Source organism: Talpa europaea, assembly GCF_964194135.1.
Source record: "Talpa europaea genome assembly, chromosome: 9".
NCBI lineage: Eukaryota > Metazoa > Chordata > Mammalia > Eulipotyphla > Talpidae > Talpa > Talpa europaea.
Genome location: NC_140076.1, coordinates 33,672,877 through 33,699,881, shown reverse-complemented (window position 1 = coordinate 33,699,881; position 27,005 = coordinate 33,672,877). Strand labels below are relative to the sequence as shown.

Below are 27,005 nucleotides of genomic sequence, written 5' to 3'. Positions count from 1 at the left end.
AGATCACTGGGGCCTCTGGGGTGCATCTTATTAGTCATGCTGGTCTTTGCAGTCATTCTTTTCAGTGTTGCTGGTGAACCCTGAGCTTTTACCTCTGTCATGCTCTAGTGTTTGACTTTATTTTAGGCACTAATTTAAGAGATTTTTTTTGAAGCAGTAAAATTGCAAGTTGTTTTCTTGTAGACTTTTGGGGAAATTATTTCATCTAAATGTTGAGTATTTGTATGTGTATATTAAATGGCATGAGTTGACTAGTAACTTAAGTGGGAAACATGTACCCCGATGTAAAGTGTCATGTATCATTTCTTAATGATTTTTCTCTCCGCTTTGAGAGGAAACTCTTAAGACTGGTGTTTGGCTCTCCTAGGTGGACATCCCCACAACTGGACTGCAATTTCAAGGGAATGTTTGAATCTATTAAATGATATGACTCAGAAACTGGTTCTCTACCAAGAAACTGCTGCTACAAATGGGAGAGTAATGTCTTCATCATGTCCAGTAGAAACAAAGAAATTAAATTCTCCAGGTAACTTCTACCTGCTAAGAGAGGGGAAGTATTACATTTTTATTTTATTTCCTAAGAAAAATGATAGTTAATCTAAGAATGGGTACATGAGTATGAAGTATATATTTTATAGAAAATTGACCTAGGGCCTCCCTGGTGGCGCAAGGGGTTAAGCACCTCACTATGAAGCAATCCACAGCCTCTGCAGCACGAGTTCGATCCCCAGCTGGCCAGGGAGCAATCCACATGGCGCAGCAGACCTTTCATGTCTCGCCCGCTGCTCCCCTCAGCAGTGTATTTCAGTCTGCCTGTTCTGTACCCCACTCTATCTCTGGTGAATCCTCTCACCCCCCGCATCTCTGGCCTGTACAAAAAAGAAAATTGACCTAAAATATGGGCTATTTTAATGAAGCAAGAAAAAGGCCCACATAGTATTGTAGATGGAAAAAATGAAGTCCAGCACAGTTCTATTAAAAAGGCTGACAAAATGTTGGTCAAGTGGAAGAGTTCGACTTACTCTAGTATGCAGCCAGGTGAATCTTTATAGATAATGATGAACACTATTCTGGTTTCAGTAACCCAAAGACAAAAAGTTGTTGGACAGGTTAGCACTCTTATGTGTACCTTTTCACAACATAAACTTAGTGTGTGTAACCAAGTAACAGTTAAAATAGGAGCTGTAGTAAAATGGGGCAGATTCTAATGCAGTAATTGAAGTTGTTGCCATTTAAAAATAAAATATAAATTGATAAGTTAATTCAGAACAGCTTAGAGTTAGAGAAACTGACCTTTAGGGTAAAGATTCTCATGATAGAGGAGAAACAGGGAAAACTGCACCAATATGACAGAAAAAGATGTGTAAAGCTCCTCAGTGGTCATTGAGTTGTAGTAGTAAACTCTGGATCTTGCGATGTTCTACATGGAAAAAAACCTACTGACCCTTGGATAAATGCAGTGAACAAAAAATTGAGATGTAAAAAAATGTGACAATCCCTGTGTAGGCCTGTTTGGATGCGGTTACTTCTTCAGCACTGGATCTGTTCTTTTACAGAAGAAACTGCTTTTCAGACCCCAAAATCTAACCAGATGCCTCGGCCTTCAGTGCCATCATTAGTTAAAACATCGCTGTTTTCCTCAAAATTATCTACACCTGATGTTGCAAGTCCCCTGGGAACTTCTTTTGGCTCTAGTGTAGTGAATCGGATGGCTGGAATTTTTGATGTAAACACCTGCTATGGGTCACCTCAGAGTCCTCAGCTAGTAAGAAGAGGGCCAAGATTATGGACCTCTGTCTCTGGTGAGGACTATTTATTTTCTAAATTTTGATATGTCATATTTGCAGACAGAGAATGAGATAGCCTAAGTTTTAACCGTGGTATTTTTTTTGTTTTTGTTTTTTGTAGATCAGCAAGTGACTGAATTTTCTAATCCTCCATTTACTACTATTAGTGCTGAGGGTAAGACAGTGAAACAGCCAAGTGTGATTTATTCTTGGATTCAGAATAAACGTGAACAGGTAGGATGACATGGTTTTAGGATTTAGATTTGCATGTACCATTGAGAGCATTAAGGATCTTATATGAGTCAGCCATAAAATAGGAATTTTTTTTGGATGCTTCATGTGTTAAGTTAACCCATATGAAATTGCCAGTTTTTGACTGGCTTTGAGTTACACAAATTGCAGTCTCATATGGCTTAACCTGGCACAATACCCTTGATCTGTGATGTCTTTCATTTAAGAAATATTTATCAAGTTCTTTATATAGGCAGGGTGTGTTTTTAAGCACTGGGAAAGCAGCAAAAAAAAAGTCCCTGGCCATATAATGTTTACATTTTAGTGAGGGGAAATAGATGAACAAGAAAATGTACTATACTATTGTAAGACTTATGAGCTATTTAAGAAAAAATGTTGCCTGTAAAACCATGACATGGTATTTGCATCTTTATATGTTATGTATAAAATAGGAAAAATGTGTCTTCAAGGATATTTGGTATCTAAAGTGCTATATTAAAAAATAGAGCAGGTAAGGGAAATAGAGAGTACTCAGAGGAGGAAGTACCATTTTATGTAGGGTGATCAGGGACATTGAAAAAGTGACATTTGACAGAGACATGAAGGCAGTGTAAGGAACAGCAGAATCGGTCCTGAGGTGGAAGTTTTTCTGGCTTCTGTGCTGTATTTTAACAGCATGGATACTGGTATGGCTGGAGCAGAGTGAAGGAGGGAAAAGTGGTGAGTGATAATGTCAGAGAGGTAGCTAATGGACCCATTGAGTTCTGGTTCCATTAGCTAATGAAAGGCCAACATTTTCTGAGATGGAATCTCACTATGTGGTTTTGACCCAAGAATAACATGATGTAACCTTAAATTTTGAAAGTGCCACTCCAATTGCTATGTTGAAGTAATCTGGTGGAAGATGGTGGAATCTGTGACCAGAGTGCTTGTGATGGGTGTGATGTGAACTACAAGATTAATAAAAATCTAGATAAATTTTGAAGGTAGATGTAATAGGATTTGCCTGTGATTTTCTGTGTGAAAAAGAGGGTCAGTGAGAACTCTGAAAGTTTTGGCCTCAGGGTATGCGATAATTTAGTTCCAGTATATTGAGTTGCAAATAGCTGATGATTCTGGTAAAGGAGATTTGGTAGAGGAGAGCTGGGGGAAGTAGGATTTGACTTTAGTTTTTGGTTATGTCAATTTTGAGATATTTGTCAGACAACCATGTGAAAATACCATGTAGGTAAGAAATTAGATTTACATCTGAAGTTAAGGGGAAGCCAGTATTTGCATTTCTAGAAAGAACATATATTTAAGTAAGCCCATGAGCAATGAGGAAGTATAAACAGTATTAAAACCTAGAGATTCCATGAAAACGCTCATGCAGTATAGATAAAGAAGAAAAAAATGCAAGGATTGGGACCTCGGACTAAATATCTGAGCTAGGAGGAGAAATAGCAAAGAAGTTAGAGTAAGAAGAGAACCAAGAAAAGAAAGTGTTTCAAAGAGAAGTGTCAGATGCTGCTGATTGGTAGCATGACATTCAAACTGTTATAAGAATGAACTGTTGTACTAGAAGTGTGGAGGCCTTCAGTCCTTGACAAGAGCTCTTGGATGGAGTGCTGGGGATGGAAACCTGATTGCATGGGTTCAGGTTCAGAGAGAGGTTGGGAGGTAAATTAAAGGACATTAGAAAAGTCAGATCTTATAAGGAGTTTTGCTATAAAGGGAGTAGAGAAATGGGATAATTTCTGCATGGTATTGGGTGATAAAGTGTTTTATTTTTTAAGATGGGAGAAATAGTAGCATGTTTGCTAATGGAATGATTAAGATTGAGGGAGAACTGTTGCCCTTTCTCTAAATGAGGTATTTCATTTAGGTTAATGTCAGAAAGAACTTGGAAATATATGATATTTTATTTGAATAGAATTGAGAACTGTAAATGTGCTAATTCTTGTTTTTTTCCCCCTCTCAGATTAAAAATTTCTTGTCAAAACGTGTGCTGATAATGTATTTTTTCAGTAAGGTAAGAATATGTAGTCATAGCATTGGGAATGGGGGAGAGGGAATAATAGCAGATAGAATTGCTAAATATGTAGTTTGTTTTAGCAAGCCAAACAGCTTTTCATAGTGCTTCACTAAACCTCCATTTTAACAATCGCTGCCTTAGCTACACATTGCACCTTAGTGACTTCCTTAGGCCTGGCTCTAGTTGGCCTCCTTAGTTTCTACTTGACTACAAGCAGCTTTGTGCTGACAGGCAGCCCCTGCCTGCAAAATGACCAAATTCAAGTCTATCTGACCCTTCATGGCCCATTATCCTGCTACCATCTTTGTGGCCAGTTCAGTGTTGAAAATTTGGGTTAGATGACACATGTTAAACTTGTGATGGATAAAAACTTGGGGTTCAGGCCATAAACTTAGTGACTTTCCAACTTGTCTGTCAGCTGCTGCAGCTGCCACAGGAAAGTAAATCTCAACTGCAGAAGCTAAAGTTTCATTCCTGCTTTTACAGGCTGTAACTCTTGTGTGTTAATCCTTTGATGAACAAAACCTTTGCCTATATACAGTGGAAAGAATTTTTGTTTAACATTTTCTTAATCGAGCTTCTTTCTGGAGATACTGTAGTATTAGCTGACATTGAACTCAATGCCTTCAGGTGAACATTTGCATTGGCATACATTATTCATTTGTATTCTTTGGGAGGCATACTCTGGGAGGAGGGATTTGAGAAATTCTGAAAGAATATAGATACTCGAGTTCTTGAAACTTTTTTCATTATGTGGTGGAGATCCACCAACTACCAATTTCTTTTGCCAAAAATAATCTATTTTAGACTATCCATTGTAGTTTTGGGAAAACTATCAGACCCCTGAGAAAGGTGTCTTGTCTTCCAGCAAGGGGAAGAAGTTTTACTTGCGTGCTTTCTTTCAGAAGGATGGAAAGAGAACGCACTGTTGTGTCTTAATGTATGCCATGCTCTTTTCACTTAAATTCCCTCAATTATAACAGCGTTCCTGTGAGATGTCTTTTTGTCCTCATTTTGCAGATAAGGGAATCTGAGATTCAGAGGGGTCAAGTAGCTAGACTAAGGGCACGTAGACAGCAAGTGGCAGAGCAGATGCTGAAGGAGATCTCCTTTTTCCTTGAAAGTGAATGCTAGTTTTAATTCTGATTCTGCAAGCGTATCTTTGCCATTTGATGGTGAGAAATGTAACATACTGTTCTACTTAATAGGCCTTTTTAGGTGTCTTAATAAAGCTACCTTTTGTTTAAATGGACCAGTTATTGCTTCATACTGTTTGACCTTGCTATATCACAAACGGTTGAGTGGTTTTCTTTGGAGTAGGCTTGAGGGTAGACAGTTTTAAGAGAGGCAGTATGTATTTAGGTGGTTCTTTCATTTTTCAAAAAAAGCATTTGGACCTTGTTTCTTTTTTTCTTTTCTTTTTCTTTTTTTTTTTTTAAAGTTGTGCTAATTTTCTTCAAATTTTTTTGACTTTATTTTATTTTAGAGATTTATTTATTTATTTATACAAGCACTGGGTACAGTCAGAAGTGTGGGAGGGTGAGAGAATTCACCAGAGCCAGAGCAGGGAACAGAACAGGCAGACTGACGAAATACACTGCTGAGGGGAGCAGCAGGCATGGCAGGAGAGGTCTGCACGCCATGTGGGATCCTCACTGGAGACCCGGGATCGAGCCAGTGTTGCAGAGGCTGCGGACAGCTTCGCAGCCCAGCGCTTAACCGCTGCGCCACCAGGGGAGGCCCTGGACCTTGATTCTTAAGTGATCTCTATACTAACCCTCTGAAGTGGGAGGAGCAAATATGACTTATTTTAAATGAGAAACTGAGGCACGTAGGACTTTATAAAGACTTGGCAAAAGTCATACAATATGTTGGTGGCAGAATGCTTTATTGCAGTTAAATCATTTGTATAAAAATTTCAGATTTTAATTCTTGAGAGGCAACTGTCTATTTTTGGTAGTTGTACTCTGTAGTTGATTACGTGAAATCATTGTGTTGCCCAGGGCAACTTACTTAAATGTCTTTGTTGTATTTGTAGCACCCAGAGGCATCCATTCAGGCTGTTTTTTCAGATGCCCAAATGCATATTTGGGCATTAGAAGGTAAGTGATCTCAGTGAACTGCAACTATAATTTTAATTATTTAAATGTTGAAGTTTAATCCATGAATCATCAATTCTGGGCTTTGATCTTAGTCTTTAAATTTTTAGATGCATTCTTGTATTTTTGTTTTATATAACTTACTTTTCTTAGATAGTTGGGTATACTTTAATTTGGGCAGAAATTTTCCTTATTTATTATCAGTGAAACTGAGCCTGGAATTCTTACTCATTTTTCTCTACTTCAAGAAATGCAATTAATAGTTTGTTTTCAACTGTCACATTTTGCTGGCATAATATTTTACATATTTTAGCATAATTTATATTTAAATATGAAAACTTAGCTGTTAAAGAACTTTATCTTATAGGTATGCCTTTTCAATGCTTAATGATTACTTAAGAACTGCTTAGTTTTTTAGAGAGCCCTTTAGAGATCCCATACTACCAAAATACTAAAAATATTATCATCTAATGGTACTTTAATAACGAATATATTTAAAAGAAAAAAAACTTGTCCTCAAGCAGTCTCAATTTCCTTATGCTTTGCTTTTTTTTTCTAACATTTATCACTTCCCAATGCTATATTATTAAAAAAATAAAATTTTCCTATTAGAAAGTAATAAAGAGACTTACCTTATTCATGACTACTGCAGCTGAACTCCTTTTAGTGCCCATTTCAGTCTTTTGCCAGTTTTTCTATTGTTTTACCCTTTTGCTTTGATTTAGAAGTTTCTTATATATTCAGAATATTAATCTTTTCTCAAATAGATGTATTGCAAATAGATTTTCCTAATTTTGATTAATTTTTAACTTTTTTTTCCTTTTCCCATTGAGGTCTCTCTCACTTAGTAGCGGCATCATTTACAGAAGATAGATTTGGAGTTGTCCAGACTACATTACCAGCCATTCTTAACACTTTATTGACGCTGCAAGAGGTAGGCAATAGATAGGTTAGGTGGAGGTAGAGGCGATGTTCCTCACCTTCTGGGTTTTTCAGTTTGTTTCCTATATATCATATTTAATGAATAAGAAAACATATGTTGGAAGCTAACATAATGGTGCTTTTCTCACAAAACTGCAATCTAAGATAATAGAAAGAGAAGCTTTTACCTCATTAATGAATAATTTCATATAAATAGTAGAAGAAAATACAATAAACCTGTAGACTATGTGTCTGGTATTAAACAGACTATACAAGATAGTGCAGTTCTGTTCAGTGATATAAGCTTGGATCCTTAAACAGTTTCTAGGTATGGAAAGTGACTACTTAAATTATCCTTGTAGATAATTAGTTGCCCATCAGCTAGACACTCAAGAAGATAGAACTGTGACCAGTGGATCCCTGCCACCAGACTTGGGTGGTTAGATTTAAAATAACAGGTCTTTTTATTCTAAACTAAAGAGAAAGACAGAAAAATAAAATGTATTCTGCTTTCTAATATTTGTATTTGCCTTTCCTATCTTCTTCTTGTGTGATTTTTCTTTTTGAAGTAACATTGCATTATATGTAAGTTGCCGGTGTTCTTGGATGGGGTGACCTATTTATACCACCTTGTAATATTAATTATGTCAGATGGAAAATATAAACACTAATTGCTAGGGAATAGAGTAGGTTTTTTAGAACTAGGCTTGAATGATAACAGTTGGTACATCTTTTGGCTTTAGGAAGCCTTTAAGATACAAAGAGAAAACATGCTTCATTGTACTTTTCTTCAAACTCACTGTAAACTACTTGAAAGTCTTAATCTTCGAGAAACTAGTTTTTTTTTTTTTCCTATGAGTTTTTGTACCTTCTTTCTCCTGTCTACTATTTGAGGCATGTATGTACACATGGATAGTTTTATTGTTTGTGGTATTTTCCCAGCTACCTTTCTCTAAAGGAATAATTTTCTAGGATTTCCCTACAACTTGTAATACTTGGCTTGTGTAACCACATAGTAGTATAACTGTGATTTGAAAATACATTGGACATGTAAATTTGTTGTTCAGTTTGTTATATGTGTCTTATCTCGCTGGACTTTTTATTCAGTTTTATTGAACTATATTCAGTTCAATATATTATATTCAGTTCAATATATTATATTGAACTATATTCAGTTATTCAGTTTTATTGAACTATAATTGATTTAAACAGTACTGTATGAGTTTTTAAGATATATAGCATGATTTGACTTACATATATTGTGAAACAGTCATACTAAGTTTAGTTGACATCTAGTGTAGCTATAAAGTAAAGAAAGAAATAGAAAAAAATTGTTTCCCCTTGTGATGAGAATTTACTCTTAACTTTCACATATATTTATATACAGCTTTGTTAACATAGTCATCATGTACTTTATCTTATTACTGGAAGTTTGTACCTTTTGACTACCTTCATCTAACAGATCTATTCTTTCTTTTTCTAAATTTGATCTTTTTTTTTTTGTTGCATATTAAAGGACAGGCTTATTAGGAAAAGGGAAAAAAGAGAAACACCCACATAGTCACAGGTGGGCAGGAGAGCTGTGGAATTGGATTTTTTTCTTTAATTTTTAAAAATTTCATACAGGAGTAAGGCCACCCTCACTTGCTTTTGTCTGACATATTTCACTTAGCATCATGCCCTTAAGATTCATATATATTGTCATGGAGAGAATTCAGATTTTTTTATTTTAATTATTTATGCATGCAAGAGGTGGGGTACAGGCCAGAGATGTGGCAGGTGAGATTATACATCAGAGACAGAGTAGGGAACAGAACAGGCAAACTGAGTGAAATACACTGCTGAGGGGAGCAGCAGGCGAGACAGGAGAGGACTGCCTCACCATGTGGGTTTCTCCCTGGCCTGCCAGGGATTGAACTCATGCTGCAGAGGCTGTGGATTGCTTCATAGTGCGGTGCTTAACTCCTTGTGCCACAGGGAGGCCCCGAGAATTCAAATTTTTTAAAAAATGTAGCATAGTATGTATATGTGTGTGTGTGTATACATATATATATATACGTATATGTATGTGTGTGTATATATGTATATATACATATATGTATATATACATATATACATATATACACACATACTATATACACACACATACTATAGTTTATATAAACCACATAACCCTCCTGTTATCCTGTTATATTTCGAGGTAGAATTCCTTTAATCAGACACTAATATTTTTCCAAATGAGATATCTGAATATTCTTATTAAGTGGATAAAGACCAAGTAGCCTGTGTCAGCTTAGGTCAGGTTTTGCTGCCAGATGAAATTAGATCAGGTCAATTTTTGTCACCAACAGAGTTATAAAAGTTTTTGTTTTCAGGGCTTTTTGAATTTCAGAATTAAGTGAGAAGAAACAATTATTTTAAACTCTAGTCAGATATTGCTGCTTGCTGAAAGTTTCTGAGCCTGGAGCCTGCTTACCCTTTGTTACAAAAGGAGATTAGTGAGGATTAAAGATCTGTTAAAGAGACATTAATTCCAAAAAGACTTTCCTCCCTGGTTTAACATTTTGATCATTAGAATATGTTGGAACCTAGTTTATGTTTTGTGTTTCTTTTTTGAGCTGTTCCAACTATTTGTAAGTATTGATATTTAGTGATTAATACTTTCTTAGAGACCTTTTAAAGAACAAACAAAAGAAAAAAGTTCAAAATTCATTCTTTTGCAATTACCCTTTCAACTCTTTAAATCTAAGATGTATTATAGAATCTTAGTGATTTTACATTTCCAGTTTCTTGAAACAATTTGCTATTTGATCATCCTAGGAGTTATTTCTTCATTACTCATCAGTTATTCCCAATTGTGGTAAAAGACTGATAAAAAAGAAAACAAAACAAAAAACAGAAGAATGATATGGTCATGTAATATTGCATAATCTTTTAAGAAGAGGTATAGGGCCTCCCTGGTGGTGATTGGGGTTAAGACGCAACCTATGAAGGTAACAGCAGCCTCTGCAGCATAAGTTCAATCCCCGGGTGGCCAGGGAGCAACCTACATGGCGAGGCAGACCTCTCCTGTCTCGCCCGCTGCTCCCCTCAGCAGTGTACTTCAGTCAAATCTACCTGTTCTGTTCCCCACTCTGTCTCTGGTGGATACTCTCACCCCCTGCACCTCTGGCCTGTACCCCAGCTCTTGTATGCTTGAATAAATAAATCTTAAAAAGAAAAGGTATATAAAATGTCTGGATACACATCTTTATGGTCTTTTTTTTTTTTTTTTTAAGTCTTCCATTGAATATAACTGCTAATTCAGATTTTTTAATTTCCTGTATGGAATGGTAAAGGGAAGAAAATTGCCAATGTATGTTAAATAAATATTTAGCTAAATCAGATAAATGCAAAAGAGACAGCTGTACTCTCAGTTGTGTTCAATAGAAATGTAATACAATCCATTTATGTAACTTTACATTTTGTAGTAGTTATATTAATAATATATTTAGTATACCTAAATATAATCATTTTGTTATCACTATATAAAATTATAACTAGTGGGCCTCCCCGGTGGCGCAGCGGTTGAGCGCTGGGTTGCGAAACTGCGCGCGGCCTCTGCGGCGCCGGTTCGATCCCCGGCTGCTCCCCGGCCACCAGAGGAGGGTCCCACATGGCGTGCAGACCTCTCCTGCCGCCCGCTGCTCCCCTCAGCAGTGTACTTCGGTCCTTCTGCCTGCTCTGCTCCCCGCTCTGGCTCTGGTGAATTCTCTCACCCTCCCGCGCTTCTGACTGTACCCAGTGCATGTATAAACAAAACAAACAAACATACCAGCAAACAAATAAATAAAGCATGCCTCTATAAAAAAAAAAAAAAAATAAAAAAAAAATTATAACTAGTAATTGGCCAGCACACTCTAGATTTAATGATGCTGCTGAAATGGATCATATAAGGGGAATCTTTAGATGTTAATATTTTAGATATATTTTTCTCTAACTCAAGAATTAATGACAGAACAATATATTTTTAAGGGGAAATGTTTGTGATAATGTCATCTAGAAAGTCATTCAACAGGAAAGACTACATCCCACAGCATCTTATAATAAGAACCTGAACCATCCCATTTTGCTAAAAGTACATGTGACATTATTCCTTAATTTTTTATGATACTTATCATATTTACTTTATACAGTTTGTAAGTAGATAAATGCTGAAACTATATGTGTATACAGAGAGGAAATAGATATCAAATGAAAAATGTCACTGGATTGATCATTTGAATTTGTGTATATAAACCTAAGAATAAACACATTTTGCATTTATGGTGCAAAGAAAATGGCTGAAATCTCTGCAACAAGAGTATGAGCTGTCAAAAGTTTTTTAAAATACTGCCTTTTGATGGTGCAAATATAAGAAAAAGAATCAGAAGTAGTGATAAACTAGGGTGGGGGGCGGGGAGGGGAGGGATCGGGGTCAAAATAAGGGGGTTGCAATTGTATGGGAAATATAAAAATAAAATTTATTAAAAAAAAAAAAGAAGTAGTGATAAACTAGAATGTATTGAGGGTTATGTACTAACTGAAATCAGTATTCCAAGAAGGATATACGCCAGGTTTATGCATGATAGCTGTTGAGCAGCGGGTTGTATTCAAGGACATTGCCCACTTCTGCTGTATGTATTTTTAAAACCTGGAAAATATGTTTATATTCTTACTTAAATTCCTATAAAGTTATTTTGCATTAGTCTGTCATTTTATTTTTGCGAAGTTTTTGTAAAATTACTTTAAATTATAAAAGTGGGTCCACTGAACCCAGGTGGTAAATGATGACAACTGTTTTTCCTAGTGCATTGAGGTTTAATCAGAAAGTTGGCAAGAAAGTTGGAATAGAGGTAACTGTTCCATTATGATTCTGTGTTACGTCATGTTGCTTATATCATTGAATACTGCCTCCTATACTGCCTAAAATTATCGCAAGTGTACCCAATGTTGGGAGACACTCGTATATAGTTACTGTTGAAAGAATAAGTGATTGACTTGAAGCTATCAAGGCAGTCTGAACATATGCATTAAATCTTCTCCCAAACTCTGCTGAACTACAGTAAAAGGACTTTTAAAAAGACATAAATCCCTAAGCAGGAGAGGAGAGAACAGCAATAAAATTTTCAAACCTGAAAAGCAGATGGTTGAGAGAGCTTAGTAGATCCATAGACAAATCCCAAATTTGCAATAGTACAAGCACTAAGTTCCTCTGGAACCCAAGGATGAAAGGACAGGTACCAAAACAAGGAGGCTTGGGTGAGAGCTACTTGAAAATCAGTTAGATCCCTAGAGTCTCTGCTGCTGATTCTCCTCCCTCACTTAAGCAGAAGTTGAAAGGTGGCCCTTGAGAAGGTAGAACACCAAGTGTTTGGGCCAGGAGAGTCCAGATACAGTTGTGTACTAAGCATACCAGGATGTACTCAATAACTCTGTTCCCACTTGGCTTTCTGAGCACTGGGGATCAGGCCCTCCAGAGAAGATACTGGAAGATTCTTTTCTGGAAACTGACCAATCTAGGAAGGAAGACCTTAAATTACTGAGTTGGTCACTCACCACAAAAACGTTGGCATAGATTACCTGTTGTGAAATCTATTGTCTGTCATCTTCAATCAGTAATTTAAGGTCTTCCTAGATTGGTGAGCTCTATAAGAGGTCCCACTCTCAGTTTTAAACTGATTTCTGAGGAAAGGATCTAATGCAGAAGATAGAGACCAAAAGAGGCAAAATATATGTGTGTATATCTGTGTCTGTTTTTCTTTCTGAAATAAAATTTCTTAATTCTCTGGACTAAGTTAGCTTTCTTGACAGTCTGTATTAATGTGATTTTTTTTTTCTTTCTTGGTCTAGGCAGTTGACAAGTATTTCAAACTTCCTCATGCTTCCAGTAAACCACCACGGATTTCAGGAAGCCTTGTTGATACTTCTTATAAAACATTAAGATTTGCATTTAGAGCATCATTAAAAACTGCCATTTATCGAATAACTACTACATTTGGTGAACATCTGAAGTAAGTTTACCTGTTTTGATTCGTAATAATAGTACACTTTTAGGAGTTTCCTTCAGAAATAGGTATCAGAATTATAAAGGCTCACATGTTTAAACTGCTCTTTTGGGAGTTTCATGATTCTTACTGGGAGTTAACAGCTTAGTTTTAGACTTTATTTTTTAAAATTTGTCTGGGTCCTTTCAAATGGACAAATGAAAAGCTGAAAAAAATTATAAAAGTAGCAAGTGAAATATGTATTTTTATATATATATATATTTTAAAGATTTATTTTTATTTATTTATACAAGCAGTGGGTACAGACAGAAGCGTGGGAGAGTGAGAGAATTCACCAGAGCCAGAGCAGAGAGCAAAGCAGGCAGAAGGACCGAAGTACACTGCTGAGGGGAGCAGCGGGCGGCAGGAGAGGTCTGCGCGCCATGTGGGACCCTCCGCCGGTGGCCGGGGAGCAGCTGGGGATTAAACTGGTGCTGCAGAGGCTGCGGGCAGCTTCGCAACCCAGCGCTAAGTTACCTTTCCAGAAAAACATTAAAAATTATTCTGTCAACCGCATTTTGGTCAGCAAACTAAGAGTTGGAGTGAACAGAGTATTCCATAAATGAGTTCTAGGTGCTTTATAAATCATGGTGGAAAAATAATAGAACACAAAACCTCAGAAAGGATCCAGAAAGAAAACCACAGATGCCAAACCCGTTTCTATTTAGTTCATTGATGTTTACTGCTTTTCATGAGATAGTCTAGCTGGGTGTAGTATAAGAGATACTAGTTTATTAACTAGACTATATTTATCCTAATTATAAGTGAACCCGAAGAGATGTGAGAGATTGTTTTGCCTTTTCTGTATATAATCAATCAATAGTTTAGAACTTCCTCATGCCACCACCTTTTATAAAGAGTAGTCTACTTCCTTCTACTTCAAAATTCTAGGCAGCCACAGTAGCAAGTTTTTTTTTTTTTTAAAGATTTATTTATTTATGCATACAAGAACTGGGGTACAGGCCAGAGGTGTGGGGGGTGACAGGATTCACCAGAAACAGAGTGGGGAACAGAACAGGCAGACTGACTGAAATACACTGCTGAGGGGAGCAGCGGGCGTGTCAGGAGAGGTCTGCTGCACCATGTGGGTTAGCTCCCTGGCCAGCCTGGGATCGAATTCGTGCTGCAGAGGCTGCGGATAGATTCGCAGTGCTGTGCTTAACCCCTTGTGCCACCAGGGAGGCCCCCACAGTAGCAAATTTTTAGGGAACACTTTGATTCTGTGTGGGAATAAGAAAGCTATAGATTATGCTCTATTTTGAAGAGGTTGATTCACTTATTAAAGAGTTTATTGGGCATCTTCTAGATTGCACTCTCCAGTGTGAAAGTCACTTATGACTATTTAAGTTAAAATAAAATTTAAAATTTAGTTCATCAGTCTCACCAGTTACATTTCAAGTCATTAGAAACTAACATTGGATCATGTAGGTATAAAACCTTACTATCATTGCAGAAAGTTTTAGTGAACAATGCTGTTCTAGATAATTCATGTAGCACTTTATATATGTATTTTCATTTACACTTCTCAAAGAACCTGTGAGGTGTTGAGATTACATACATGGAAACTAAAACTCAAAGAAGTTAAGATATTGTGTAACAGCATAATCCTAGTGAGTGTTAGAATATGAGCCTGAAATTAGGACTTTCTTACTCATTAACATTCCACCTTCCTTCTCTGTGCACACGAGACTGCCTTTAAAATGTGAATTGGCTTGTAGAATACTTTCAGAAAACATGCATTGATGAATTTAGAGAATGAATGATTTTTGTTTTTTAAAAGATCTATTTGTTTATGCATACAAGAGCTGGGGCACAGGCCAGATATGTGGGGGTGGTGAGAGGATTCACCAGAGACAGTGGGGAACAGAACAGGCAGAATGACTGAACTACACTGCTGAGGTGAGCAGCGGGCGAGATAGGAGAGGTCTGCTGCGCCATGTGGGTTTCTCCCTGGCTGGCCGGGGATCGAACTCGTGCTGCAGAGGCTGCGGGATTGCTTCATAGTGCGGTGCTTAACCCCTTGCGCCACCAGGTAGGCCCATGAATGATGTCTTGAACAGGGAAAATAAACAGACATTTCTTAGGTAAGAAAGAGAGATACAGATGACTAAAATGATAACAAAATTCTGCCTTAATTTCTCTAACAACAACAGTATTTTACATATATGTTAAAATTGATGGGTCAGTAGATACTTTTTTGTACAAATCTAGGACCTAAATGTGGGGAAAAGAATGCAAGATTTGGAGTTAAAACATTTGAATTTATGGCTGGTTACCTCATTGACTATCTATGGCTGCGGGCAAGGTATCTATTAAATAACTTGCCCAAGATTGTGCAGGTAGTAAGTTACAGAACCAGAATCAGACTCAGATCTTTCTGACCTTGGAGTTCCATCTTCAAGGTCCGCACTGTTAACCAGTAAGGATGTGTTATCTTCTAACCTCCAATCCTTTCTGGTTCTGTTTACCCTGCTGTGAAAGCATATGTTTCCATCCTACTTTGTTCCATTTGCTGTTAATAGAGATGAAGTGGGATCACACATATGTAGAACATTTATACATTGCAACAACTATTATTACTGTTAAATACTTAATGTATTCATTACACCCTGAATGCCACCTCTGAGAACCAGGTATAAATGAAGTAACTCTGAGGTGTGAAAATGAACCTTGGCCAGTTACTCGTTGGAGATACTCATTTAACACCGATTTACTCTTAATATAAGCAAGTTTGAGTTTCTACTCTATAACATTCAAATTTGAGGGGAAGAGACTGCTGTTCGATCCAGCAGTACTAACAATAGTAAGGGATAGGTCAGTATCTGCCAGCAGAGGGAAGAGTAATGGAAAAGTTGCAGAGTTGATGTTTGAGGGAGTTCAGGGCCCTTTAGTTAGAAATGGCAGCCTTGCTCGCATCTAGGGGAGATCTGCACAGAAAAATATTTTAAGTGGTTCAAGTATTAGAGGCAACTGTGTAGTTTAAGGAAACAGAGATGTGTATACATAAGACACTTTAAAGCGGTGACCTTCCGTTAACTGGAATTTTATCATTTGATAATGATATATTACTATATATATTTCAATAACTAGGAAACCAGAATCTCTTGCTATATTCAATTTTTGGCCAAAAGTTTAAAAGGAAGTTTTATACTAGTTTGAATATGTATTTGCCCTAACTTTGTCAAGGTAGTATATTTTTGTGAGGGAGAGAGAACTCAATTTCCCTATCCAAGACATAATAACGTTCAAAGGAAAAAGTAAATCTAAACCACCAAGCTGTTACCTTTGAAAACGATTAGTGGAGTCGATTGTGTTTTAACCAAACATTTTAGTTTAAAGGATTTTATATTAAAGGCAATTCAAATGCTCCACAACTCAAAGATAATGTTGAAATCTGGTTTAAATAAAATAATAAAATCCAGAAAAATCTACTGCAAGGCCTGAAACTCTGCACAGCAGGTTCCACAGCAGTGCAGGTTAAAATCGATGCCTTCACTTGTCAGTCTCAATTTGCTTTGGTCTTTGAGAAGGTAGAAACATGCCATGACTGAATGTAAGCCTTCCTCCTCATTAGATTAAGAAGGGTTTTTCATCCAACTTTTTCAGAAGTATTAAATAAGTGAAGATTTCTATTCATTTTTAATTGTTTTGAAAAATATTGACTCTGTGCTCTGTGGTTCACTTAATATGGTTAATGTAAAATAAAGCTTATGCTTTGAATTTATGTTTCATTTAGTGCTGTGCAAGCATCTGCAGAACATCAGAAAAGACTTCAACAGTTCTTGGAGTTCAAAGAATAGTTAAGTAATATAAACTGTGTTCATTACACTGCTGATACAACTACAGATGGGACAGTAAATGTTCAGCATTCTTGGATCAGAAGAAAATGGACTAATTAGATGCTTCCTTTGTCGTGGTGGTTGCTTTGAAAACTATACTTTAATGGGAGAAATCATGGAAAGAAATTCTCAATAGAATAACCGAAAACTGCCTTTTCTGTACTGGTTGCTTTTTTTGTGTGTGGTATAATAAAATCTCTATTCAGTTTTACAGAACTATCTATGACAGTAGAAATGTTTCTAACTTATAAAGCTTAATGATAATAACTAGAAAATTTTTAGAATTTATTTTTGAAAGGAGTAGAGCCAGTTCAGAAGGTAAAATCAGTTTACTCGATCCAAGTCTTCCTCCCTAATTGTTCTGAGAGTTCAGTTCTCTGTAAACTAAATACATAAACTTTTTAAGAGTAGTTTTTGTTTACTGAAGGATAAAAATGGTAACAGTGGAGAAAATTTCACAGAAAAATATTGTCTAGAGGACATATTTTGTTAATCTGTTAGGTTGTGTTTTTGTTTCCAGGGACAAATTAAATTTGCATGATTGTCCAAAAAAAAAAGTCTCAATTTACAGATGCTAACTCTATATAAAGGAATGTGGAAAAATTTAGTTCTTAAGTTACAAGATTAAACATTCACATTTGGTTTTTGAAAGACGGTTGACCAACATCTATGAATTTATTTTGTATCATGCTAGTAAACAATAAGTGTATGGGTATTTTCCCAAGTAGTTTTGCTTTCTTTTTCTGAAACAAAACATTAAGTGATTGCAGAGTTTTTTAAGGGAGAAAAAGTTTTGCAAGAGAAAGCAGGAAACTTTCCCCTTTTTTCCCCACCCTTCATCTTTATTTCATCAAATTATTTTGTGAAACTTGTTTGGCCTCACAAAGGGAGGTGCTAACTGGATAATTAAAATATATTAAGAAAATTTTTATAGCCAGAAACAACTTAGTCATCAAATAGCAAGTGAAACTAAAACATCAGAGGGATTACTGTACCTGGGAGTATATTGTATTTCCTGAAAGTGAATGAGGTAATTTTATAATTTATTAGATCAACTTCTTTAGACATGAAAGGTTGGAAATTCTACTGGTAGATATTCACTGGACTAGCTTTGGACTCATTTGCTCCCTTGTAATTCTCCTGTTATCTTTTCTCTCTAGTACACCTCGATTTTTTCTTTAAAGTCAGTACCGTATTGTCTGTAAGTCTTTAATGTGGTATGTATGTCTAGCATTTGTCTGATTACTTGATGTATTATACCTTTATTCCTTTTATTTGGTGTCCCTTCAACCCACACATGCCAAATTATAAATAAATCCTCCTGGCCTTTTAAGTATCTTTATGAGACAGTTCCCCAAAAGTCAGGGTTTTTGAGTATTCAGGCTGATGTCATTTTTTTTTTCTTCACATCTGAAGTGGAATTGAGCTCTTTTTTGAATGTGAAAGTTAAATTTCAAATGTGGAAGTTTCTTAGAGATGACCAGAAAAAGTCACTAGGTTGACTGAAAACTATCGAATTCTTTAAAGCTGTCAATGCTTTAAAGCCATTGAACTTTTTATATTCCATTCTCTGTGCTTCTCCTGACTGAAGCATTTTGGGAGAAAGGTCTTTTTTTTTTGGATGTTTATGTATGATAGTTTTATTTATTATTTTTATTGGCCCAAAAGAGGGTAAAAATTTGAAACAGTTTAACAGTATTGCAGCTGATCCTGTCAGATGAGAATTGGACTCTTCACCTTCTGCTTCCATTAAAGATGAATAGTGGGTTCCTGAGACTGACAATGGGAATGATTCTTTGAAACTCTGACTTGGGTAAAATTTCAGATAAAATCTAAAATTAGGTTTAGATTTTTGCCATTTCCCATATATTTTGGACAGATATTATATCTAATGAGCAATGTGAAAGTTTCTGTGGTGTTCATTCCCATTTTCTCTGAAGAGAATGTGCTGTGTATAGAATGCTGATTGTATAATGTCTGCCTGGTAGAGATTTGAAAACTGCTTTCCTAAATCTGGATTGTATTTAGTAGGTAAGGCAGTCAATTCCTTTTCCCATTGTGTGTTGATAATCTACATGCCATCTATGAGGGTTGGGCGTGGTGCAGTCACCTGTTACTACAGAGCTGTTTGTCCTATGTATAAGGAGGCTCTTTTCCTTCCATGAAGTCATATCCTGCCTGTGAGCCCACTGATGCAGTAACATTGGCCAGAAAATTGGAGTGTTTTTTTTCTCTGTTAGTACAAAACATGATTGTGTCAAGTCTTATAATGTTTGCTTCACTCTTGGGGAAGGTAAATCTACTTAACTGCTTTTCTGGAGAACTGGGAAACTGTCCTAGGAGAAGCCTTGGACAGCTGAGTGGATATGAATGAGCAACAGTTTGTTTAATTTGCTGATTTTGGTCCTTCTTAATAGTTTTGTATGTCTTGTAAATATTTTTTGTAATCTGTTTATGCCTTTTTGAATATCACTGATACCGAATTGGGTAGAAAAATAAATTGACTTTTTAAAAATGGGGCTCTCTGTGAAGTGTGTATTTATAACATCAGTTATTTAATTTCTGTTCTGTTTCCATAATCATTTTATTTCCGCCTGAGTCTTTGCTTATAAAACCTGAAAATGTTTAACTTCTTGAGAAGTCAGCTTTGACCCTTAACTGGACTCATTTGGTGGATGATCTATGTTTAATGGTAATTTGAAGGACCCCGCATCCTTAGTCTCTTCTTTGTTATCTTGGCATCTTTTTTCCAAAACAAAGGACACAGGTGCTGAAAGTCATCTCTTAATAGAGGTTTTTCCCTCACCGGAATAGTGTTTCTAAACAGATCATATTCTTCCAGGCTAACAGTTAGGTCTGTCAACTTTGCTTAAATTAGTCTCAACTCACCTCAAGATAGATAGTACTATACTAAGTGCCTCAACTCTCTTAATGCTCTCCCAGTCCCGCGCTTCTGACTGTACCCAGTGCTTATATAAATAAATAAATAAATAAATAAATAAATAAATAAATAAATAAATAAATAAATAAATAAATCTTTAAAATAAAAAAAAAGTGTTCATTCCAACTTGAGACTATAAAACATTTGCGAAAATTATTTTAAAAAAAAAATCTGTAGCTTACAACAAAGATAGATTTAATTCATCAGTTAACAAGTCAGCTATTCTTAGCAAGCTGCTGACCACCAGTTTTAAATAAATAAAGTCATTGTTTTGAGTGATGAGAAGGGAATAGACAAGCACATAACCTAACCTGTATACTTCTCAGTCATGTTCCTAAGCAGCCTTGTCAGTGGCTGTAGTGGTGTGCAAGTTGATGCAGAGCTAGCTAATCAGTCAAAAACATTAACTGAATGTCTGTTATGACCCAGCTATTAGAAACAATTTGAACTGTGAACAAACAACACAGTCCTTGTACTCAAGGTATTTGTAATCTAATGTAGTGGCATTTGAAATTTGGAATCAGAAACATCAGAATCACAGGAAGTGCTTATGAGAGGTGCACATCTGGACTCCAGTGCAGATTCTGCTTCAGGTGGTTTGGACTGGTTCACAGGAGATGTAATTTGTAACAAATTCTAAGCAATTGTCTGAGAATTACACTGTGAGAAGGGTTTGTTTTGGATTATGGGTTACCAAACTTAGCATGTATCAGAATCACTTGAAAAGCTTGTTAAAAGATTTCTGGGCCCCATCTCCAGAGTTTCTGGAGTGAAGCCCAGGAATTTGAATTTCTAGCCTGTGTCCAGGTGACGCTGATGCTAGTAAGGAGACCACACTTTGAAAACTACTGCCCTAGTGGATTTCCTCACATTGTGTTCTCTCAGATGAGTGTCTGAAGCATAAACATTATCATTTGCAATAAGGTAGATTTCTTCCCTCTTATTTATTGGAAAGCTTGAATTATATGGTTAGATCTCATAGGTAATACAGGAATTCTGACAAAGATTCAGGTGTTCATATACTCATACTGAAATTGCAGCAGGTGACCTGACACCAATTGCTCTTTTACACCATCATGGCTTCCTGCTCATCTTATTTCCTTTGTCTGAATTTCCGTCTGGGTAGACTTACCATTCTTCACAATGAGCTTAGTCTTCCCATTTACTCCCAGATAGATTTCTATGTATTTTCCCAATGCTTTGCCATTTCTTTTTGGGGCCTTATCACCTTGAGTTGTAACTTAACTGATTACAAACTTGCTTTCCCTTGTAGATGACAAGCTCCCTCTCCAGGATTCCAGTTACACTTTATTAATATATCTGTATCTTAACCTGTTCTCTATTATTTTTAAATTTCCATACTTTACTCTGCATAGTTTCTTCTGAGCAATGTTCCAAGTCCTTTTCTTCAACGACCTTATTAGCAATTAAACTTTTCTGTGAACTCCATGTAGACTGTAAGCTCTACTAACAATAGTTTTCCCAGTAAATAAATGAATACTAGCAATCTTTTCTTGAGTTTTTCATCTTTAGATATCCTTTAACTACAATTCTGAAATGTGGAGGTTGGTGACAAATTTGGCAGTAAAATCCGATGTGTGGCCGTTTATAGTCTTAATTTACCCAAAGTATGATTATGTGTATATCTGCTGTAGTATGTTTGGTTATGAGGTGCTGTTCCAGACCCTGGCACATCACATTGGAATGTTATATAATATACATCATTATTCCTTCGCTAAAATCTGAAAAGTTATTTTGGAACATCTCATCTCAAGAGTTTCATACAAGATGTTGTAGACCTGTTTTTTTGTAAAAAAAAAAAAAATTCCCCATGCACTCATTTAGCATTCACTCACTGCTTGCTGTATAGCAGGCCTGGTGATGGACATAAAGGATAAAGTCACAGATCTGGCTCTCAAAATGCTCACCACCTTGTGTGAGAGAAGTAAGTAGAGGCAACCCTTGCTTGCAAAAACCCTTTTTCTCTTATTTACAAAATTGATTATTTTGCTGTTACTGTTTCCTTGTTGATATAACATCTGTTCCTAGCTTACTTAAGCAATAGCTGTTATTAGCATTTGTGCCCACATCCTTTATGGTTCCTTTCAGCACTAAATGCAGCACTTCCTAAGGTGTTCTGGTCCTAGCCCACATTGTTACTTGCATCATTTTGCAGGAGATGTGTGGCTGTGCCTTGCCCTTAAGTGCCATGTTCTCCCTGCATATACATATCTTACCAGATACTCTTGAATGTGTCTTGCAAGTGATCCTGGTGGTAAAGTAGTTCTGAAGACCTATAGAATACCTCTGGCAGAGAAACATTGGAAGGTGACCTACAAATCACAGACCTTTACCATTGAAAGTCTTTTGAAGATATGTTGACTCTTGATTTTGTTTTGAGTTGGAACCCCAAAGGACTGCACTCTAGAAGGAAGGCTGGCGAGTAAGTAGATTGTATGAAATGTAATTGAGTAAGAATCTTTATTAAATTGCAGCTATCTTTGCCAGTGTTTCTAGGTCCTAGGGGAAGCTAAAATAAGTCTCTAGAGCAAAATAACACCCTACACCTCAACCCTCAAACAAGTTTTCAAATACATTTTCTATGCAGTTAAAAATAACTAGGCATAGGAAGAGATAAGACAACATGAATGAAAACAATAGACTCATAGGGGGTCTAGATATTGGAGTTATCAGGCAGAGATTTTAAAATAATTGTTGTGTTAAATAAGATCTTAAAATGAAATTTTAATTCACTAGAGAATTAGAAACTGCATGTATTTAGAAATGACATAAATTGTATATATGTAAGTATATATAAATTTGAAATGCCGCAGATAAAGCCTAGAAAAAATAATTAGAATTAACACAGGGCCTCCCTGGTGGCACAGGTGGTTGAGTGATCACTGTGAAGCTGTCCGCAGCCTCTGCAGTGCTGGTTCGGGTTCGACGAGAATCCCACAGGGTGAAGCAGACCTCTCCTGTCTCACCCGCTGCTCCCCTCAGCAGTGTATTTCATCAGTCTGCCTGTTCTGTTTCCCGCTTGTCTCCGGTGAATTCTCTTACCCTCTTGCACATCTGGCCTGTACCCCAGTTCTTGTATAAAAATAAATCTTAAAAAAAAGAATACATTTTAAAAAGATCTATTTTTATTTATTTATGCACATAAGAACTGGGGTTTAGGCCCAAGGTGGGGATGGGTGAGAGGGTTCACCAGAGACAGAATGGGGAGCAGAACTGGGGTTTAGGCCCAAGGTCGGGATGGGTGAGAGGGTTCACCAGAGACAGAATGGGGAGCAGAACTGGGGTTTAGGCCCAAGGTCGGGATGGGTGAGAGGGTTCACCAGAGACAGAATGGGGAGCAGAACAGGTGGATCTATTAAAATACACTGCTGAGGGGAGCAGCAGGCAAGACAGGAGAGGTCTGCTACACCATGTAGCTTAGCTCCCTGGCCTGGGAGCTGGCGATAGCACTGAGACTTTAACCCCTATGCCACCAGGGAGGCCCAGAATTAATAGATTATTCTAAGAATTAAGGCAATGGGTAGGTTTACCTACAAATTAAACATAGTTGGAAAAAAATTACTTGGAAGATAGAGCAGAAGCAAATACGTAGAATAAAGCATGAAAAGTCAAAAATATTAAAACATAGAAGATAGGTTAAGGCATAGATGATATAATAAGAAAGTCTATAAGTGTAATTGGAATCCTAGGAGAAAGATCTAAAAAGATTTGAAGATTTAATAGCAGGCAACTTTTTTAATTGATGAGCCATCAAGTCACAATTGAAAATACTCTATGTACCCTACATAGATAAGTAAAAAGAATATGCAGAGTATATCATATTAAAAGTGCTTTAAAAATCATAAAAATAGAGGAGATAAAAAGACTTCTTTCAAATGAGCAACAACTAGATAGCTAACTTCTCAACAAAAACAAGTGACAACAATGGGATGGACATTTTAAAGTGCTGAGAGAAATCTGAGCTAGAATTCCATAGACTGCATTAATATACAAAAATAGAGAAATAACATTTTCTGACAAAAGCTGAGAGGTTTCATCAATGGCCACACTAAAATTATATGAAGGAGTTTTTTTCAGGGAGAAGATGGAAGGACAGTCAGGAAGCAACAGGAAATTAAGAACAATGAAAAAGGTAAATACAAATATTGATGTATGAAATAATATTTCATGGGGTTTTACATATATGGGAGATCCTATACTTCTAAATCATACAAAATGTTGTAAACCAAAGTTACTGCAATGTAAAAAAAATAAACATACATACAAAACATATATACATATGTATGTATATGTAGATAAAGAAATAGAGATTTAAAGTAGAGAGCATAATGGCATACTGGGATTTAAAATACCCTAAGGTTATTACGTTGTCTTAGAATACAGTATCAACAGTAGACTATTACTAAAGATGTGCATTATAGCTTAAGGGTAGCTTCTAAATAAAAAGGGGCACACTGAAGTGGTTTATTACCACTGCTTATTAGGGAAATATAAATTTAACTGAGCTACCACCACATACCTATTAGAAGGACTAAAAATAAAAAAAGACTGATAACTAACATTGAGGAGGAATGACTAAAATTCTCATATTATTGATGGAAGTTGTGAAAGGCAATATCTACTAAAGGCAGACATACTTACTCTAGAATCTATGCCACAAATTGGTATATGCCCAAAAGAAATGAGAGCATATGTCCACCAGTGTCATATTTGCAAGGTGGTTTATAGGAAAAATTTTCACATTAGCCCCAAATTGGAGAAAATTCAAATTTCCATCAGTGTACAATGGGTAAATTGTGCTATATATACTTTTACAATACAATCAACCATGTAAAATATGGTTGAATGTAAGAAGTTTAATGAAGCTTATAGACAATATTAAGCCAAAGAAACCAGCACACAGAAATATATACTGTGTGATTGCATTCATATGTGTTTCAAGAGTAGGTAAAGCAATGTTATCACTATAGAATAGTGGCAATGGGGAGAGGGCAGCATATTAATTTGGATGGGCATCAGGAAACCTGAGGTGCAGGAAATGTCCTTTATCTTGATTTGGCATGTACTTAAAAAAATGTATTGAGTGAGACCTAAGATTTTTGTACTTTGTTATACCTTAATTTAAAAAACACAAAAACTGATGGAACCACTTATAAGGAGACAGAAAACTCTACAATTATAAAAAGATATTTTAGACACCTCTCAGTAACTGTTAGAGTAAGTAGAGTTTAGAAATAGGATGTAGAATATTTGAAACAGTCAGCAAACCTGGCCTAACAGACATAGGGAACACTGCATTTGACTGAAGAACTTGAATTCTGTATGTTTACATTGAACATTTACAAATCTGGCCCTATGTTGGTCCATAATGCAGGTCTGAACAAGTTTTAAAGGATTTAAAATCATTTAGAGCATATTTGACTATCAATAAATGATAATGATAATGCTATCAAATGGTAATTAGAACATTCCATATGTTTAGAAATTGAGAATATTGAAATACAGTTTTATTTGTTTTTATTGAATACTTGTTTTATTGAATACTTGAATAAATCTTTTTAAGGTGATAATCCCAGGGAAGATCAGTGCTAGTAAGACAGGTCATTCAGAAGGAACCTCCACTAAAGGACTTCCCACAGGGTGTCTGTGCCAGGAAAGGTCCTGGGAGGACAGAGGTGAGAATTTCATCCCATTTTAGTTCCATGTGGTTATTCACTGCCTTCCTCTTATATAAAATATCCACAGGCAAAAAATAAATTTTATAAAGAGTTATCCATTGACTATGGAGGCCATTTCTAGGTTTTCTGGGTGCCCTGGAGCCATTCCTGATGGGCACTGGTACAAATCACAGCGCTGGCAAATCAGTGACAGTGCCATGTGGGGCTTTAACAGAAGGGAGAAATGCACTTTTAAATTGCACACAAAGGACCTCCCTGGTGGTGCAGGGGTTAAGTCGCAGCACTATCAAGCTATTATCAGCCACATGAGTTCAAGCAGGGTGCTGACCCACATGGCACAGTAGACCTCTCCTGTCTCGCCCACTTCTCCCCACTGTCTCTGTGAATCCTCTCAACCCCCCTCCCCACACCTCTGACCTACAGCCCAGTTCTTGTATGCATAAATAAATACATCTTTAAAATAATCAGTAAACTGCCCACAAATAAGAAATCACACTGGTAAACATTTTTAGGTAAGCGTTAAAAAATGCATGTTAAAACTTATGAAATACAGCTAATGCCATACTTGAAGGAAAGTGTATACCCCTAAATAGATACATATTACAAAAGAGGCTGAACATCAGTGAACTGAATATCAAAAAGCTAGAAAATGAATTTACTTACTTTGGTCTTTACTACTTCTGTACTTTTTCAATGCACATGTTTTAATATCATTACTAATTGTTTACTTGCTCTCACTGGAAACAGAGACGTATGAGTTCCTTGGGTTCGGAGACACATTTTATTTGTTATATCCCCAGTGTCTATTAAAGAAGCCAGAGCTCCCATGGTAAGGACTGCTGCTGGCTGGCTGGCGTGAGAGAATGTTTGCCTGGGATAGCTACTATAGATCTCCCTATTTGTTTATGAGAATGCAGAAATTCAGATTTTGATGTGAAATCTCCATTTTAAAAGTGCTAGAAACTAATTAAAAAAAAAAATACAGCGCATGCCAAACCAAACTACACCACCCTCTGGATGCCAGTTTGTAGCCTCTTTTATTTCATACCTTAAGAGGTAGGGATGTGTTTCATGTCTGAATATTCCAGCCAATATACTTTTGGGTAGACTCTTCTATCCACTGTATTTCTGCCTGAAGAAAAGGGTTGTAACTGCTGCTTAATTGGATTTCTGGGTCATATCTGAAAGAGGTTTGCAGGGATTTTAAAGCCTTCTTTGTAGTTGGCTGTTTACCCCAGCAGAATCAGACATGTGTTCCCAAAGATTTTTTTCCTTCTTTTGTTGTAATATTCTTAATGATGCATTCTGACTTTTTCACTCTGTTTTCTACACATTTGTCACCACTTCTGCTTTTGGATCTTCATGCTGGAAAATCTGAGGCTTACATGGAAGATTGATTTTTAATGCCC

The 27,005-nt window shown here is 36.4% G+C and overlaps 1 protein-coding gene across 2 annotated transcripts in view; it reads left to right on the top strand.

Annotated features, from left to right (window-relative positions):
- Nucleotides 1-16,917, top strand: part of NDC1 (NDC1 transmembrane nucleoporin) — a gene marked incomplete at both ends in the record, with an annotated part of 41,961 nt that extends 25,044 nt beyond the window's left edge. For both annotated transcript variants that reach the window (XM_084241580.1, XM_084241581.1), the window contains 8 exons: nucleotides 368-526; nucleotides 1,557-1,802; nucleotides 1,909-2,021; nucleotides 3,979-4,029; nucleotides 6,071-6,134; nucleotides 6,965-7,065; nucleotides 12,924-13,084; nucleotides 16,854-16,917. In XM_084241580.1, coding sequence (XP_084097706.1) covers nucleotides 368-526; nucleotides 1,557-1,802; nucleotides 1,909-2,021; nucleotides 3,979-4,029; nucleotides 6,071-6,134; nucleotides 6,965-7,065; nucleotides 12,924-13,084; nucleotides 16,854-16,917 — 959 coding nt within the window. The remainder of the gene's footprint in view (nucleotides 1-367; nucleotides 527-1,556; nucleotides 1,803-1,908; nucleotides 2,022-3,978; nucleotides 4,030-6,070; nucleotides 6,135-6,964; nucleotides 7,066-12,923; nucleotides 13,085-16,853) is intronic.
- Between the last annotated feature and the right edge of the window lie 10,088 nt (nucleotides 16,918-27,005).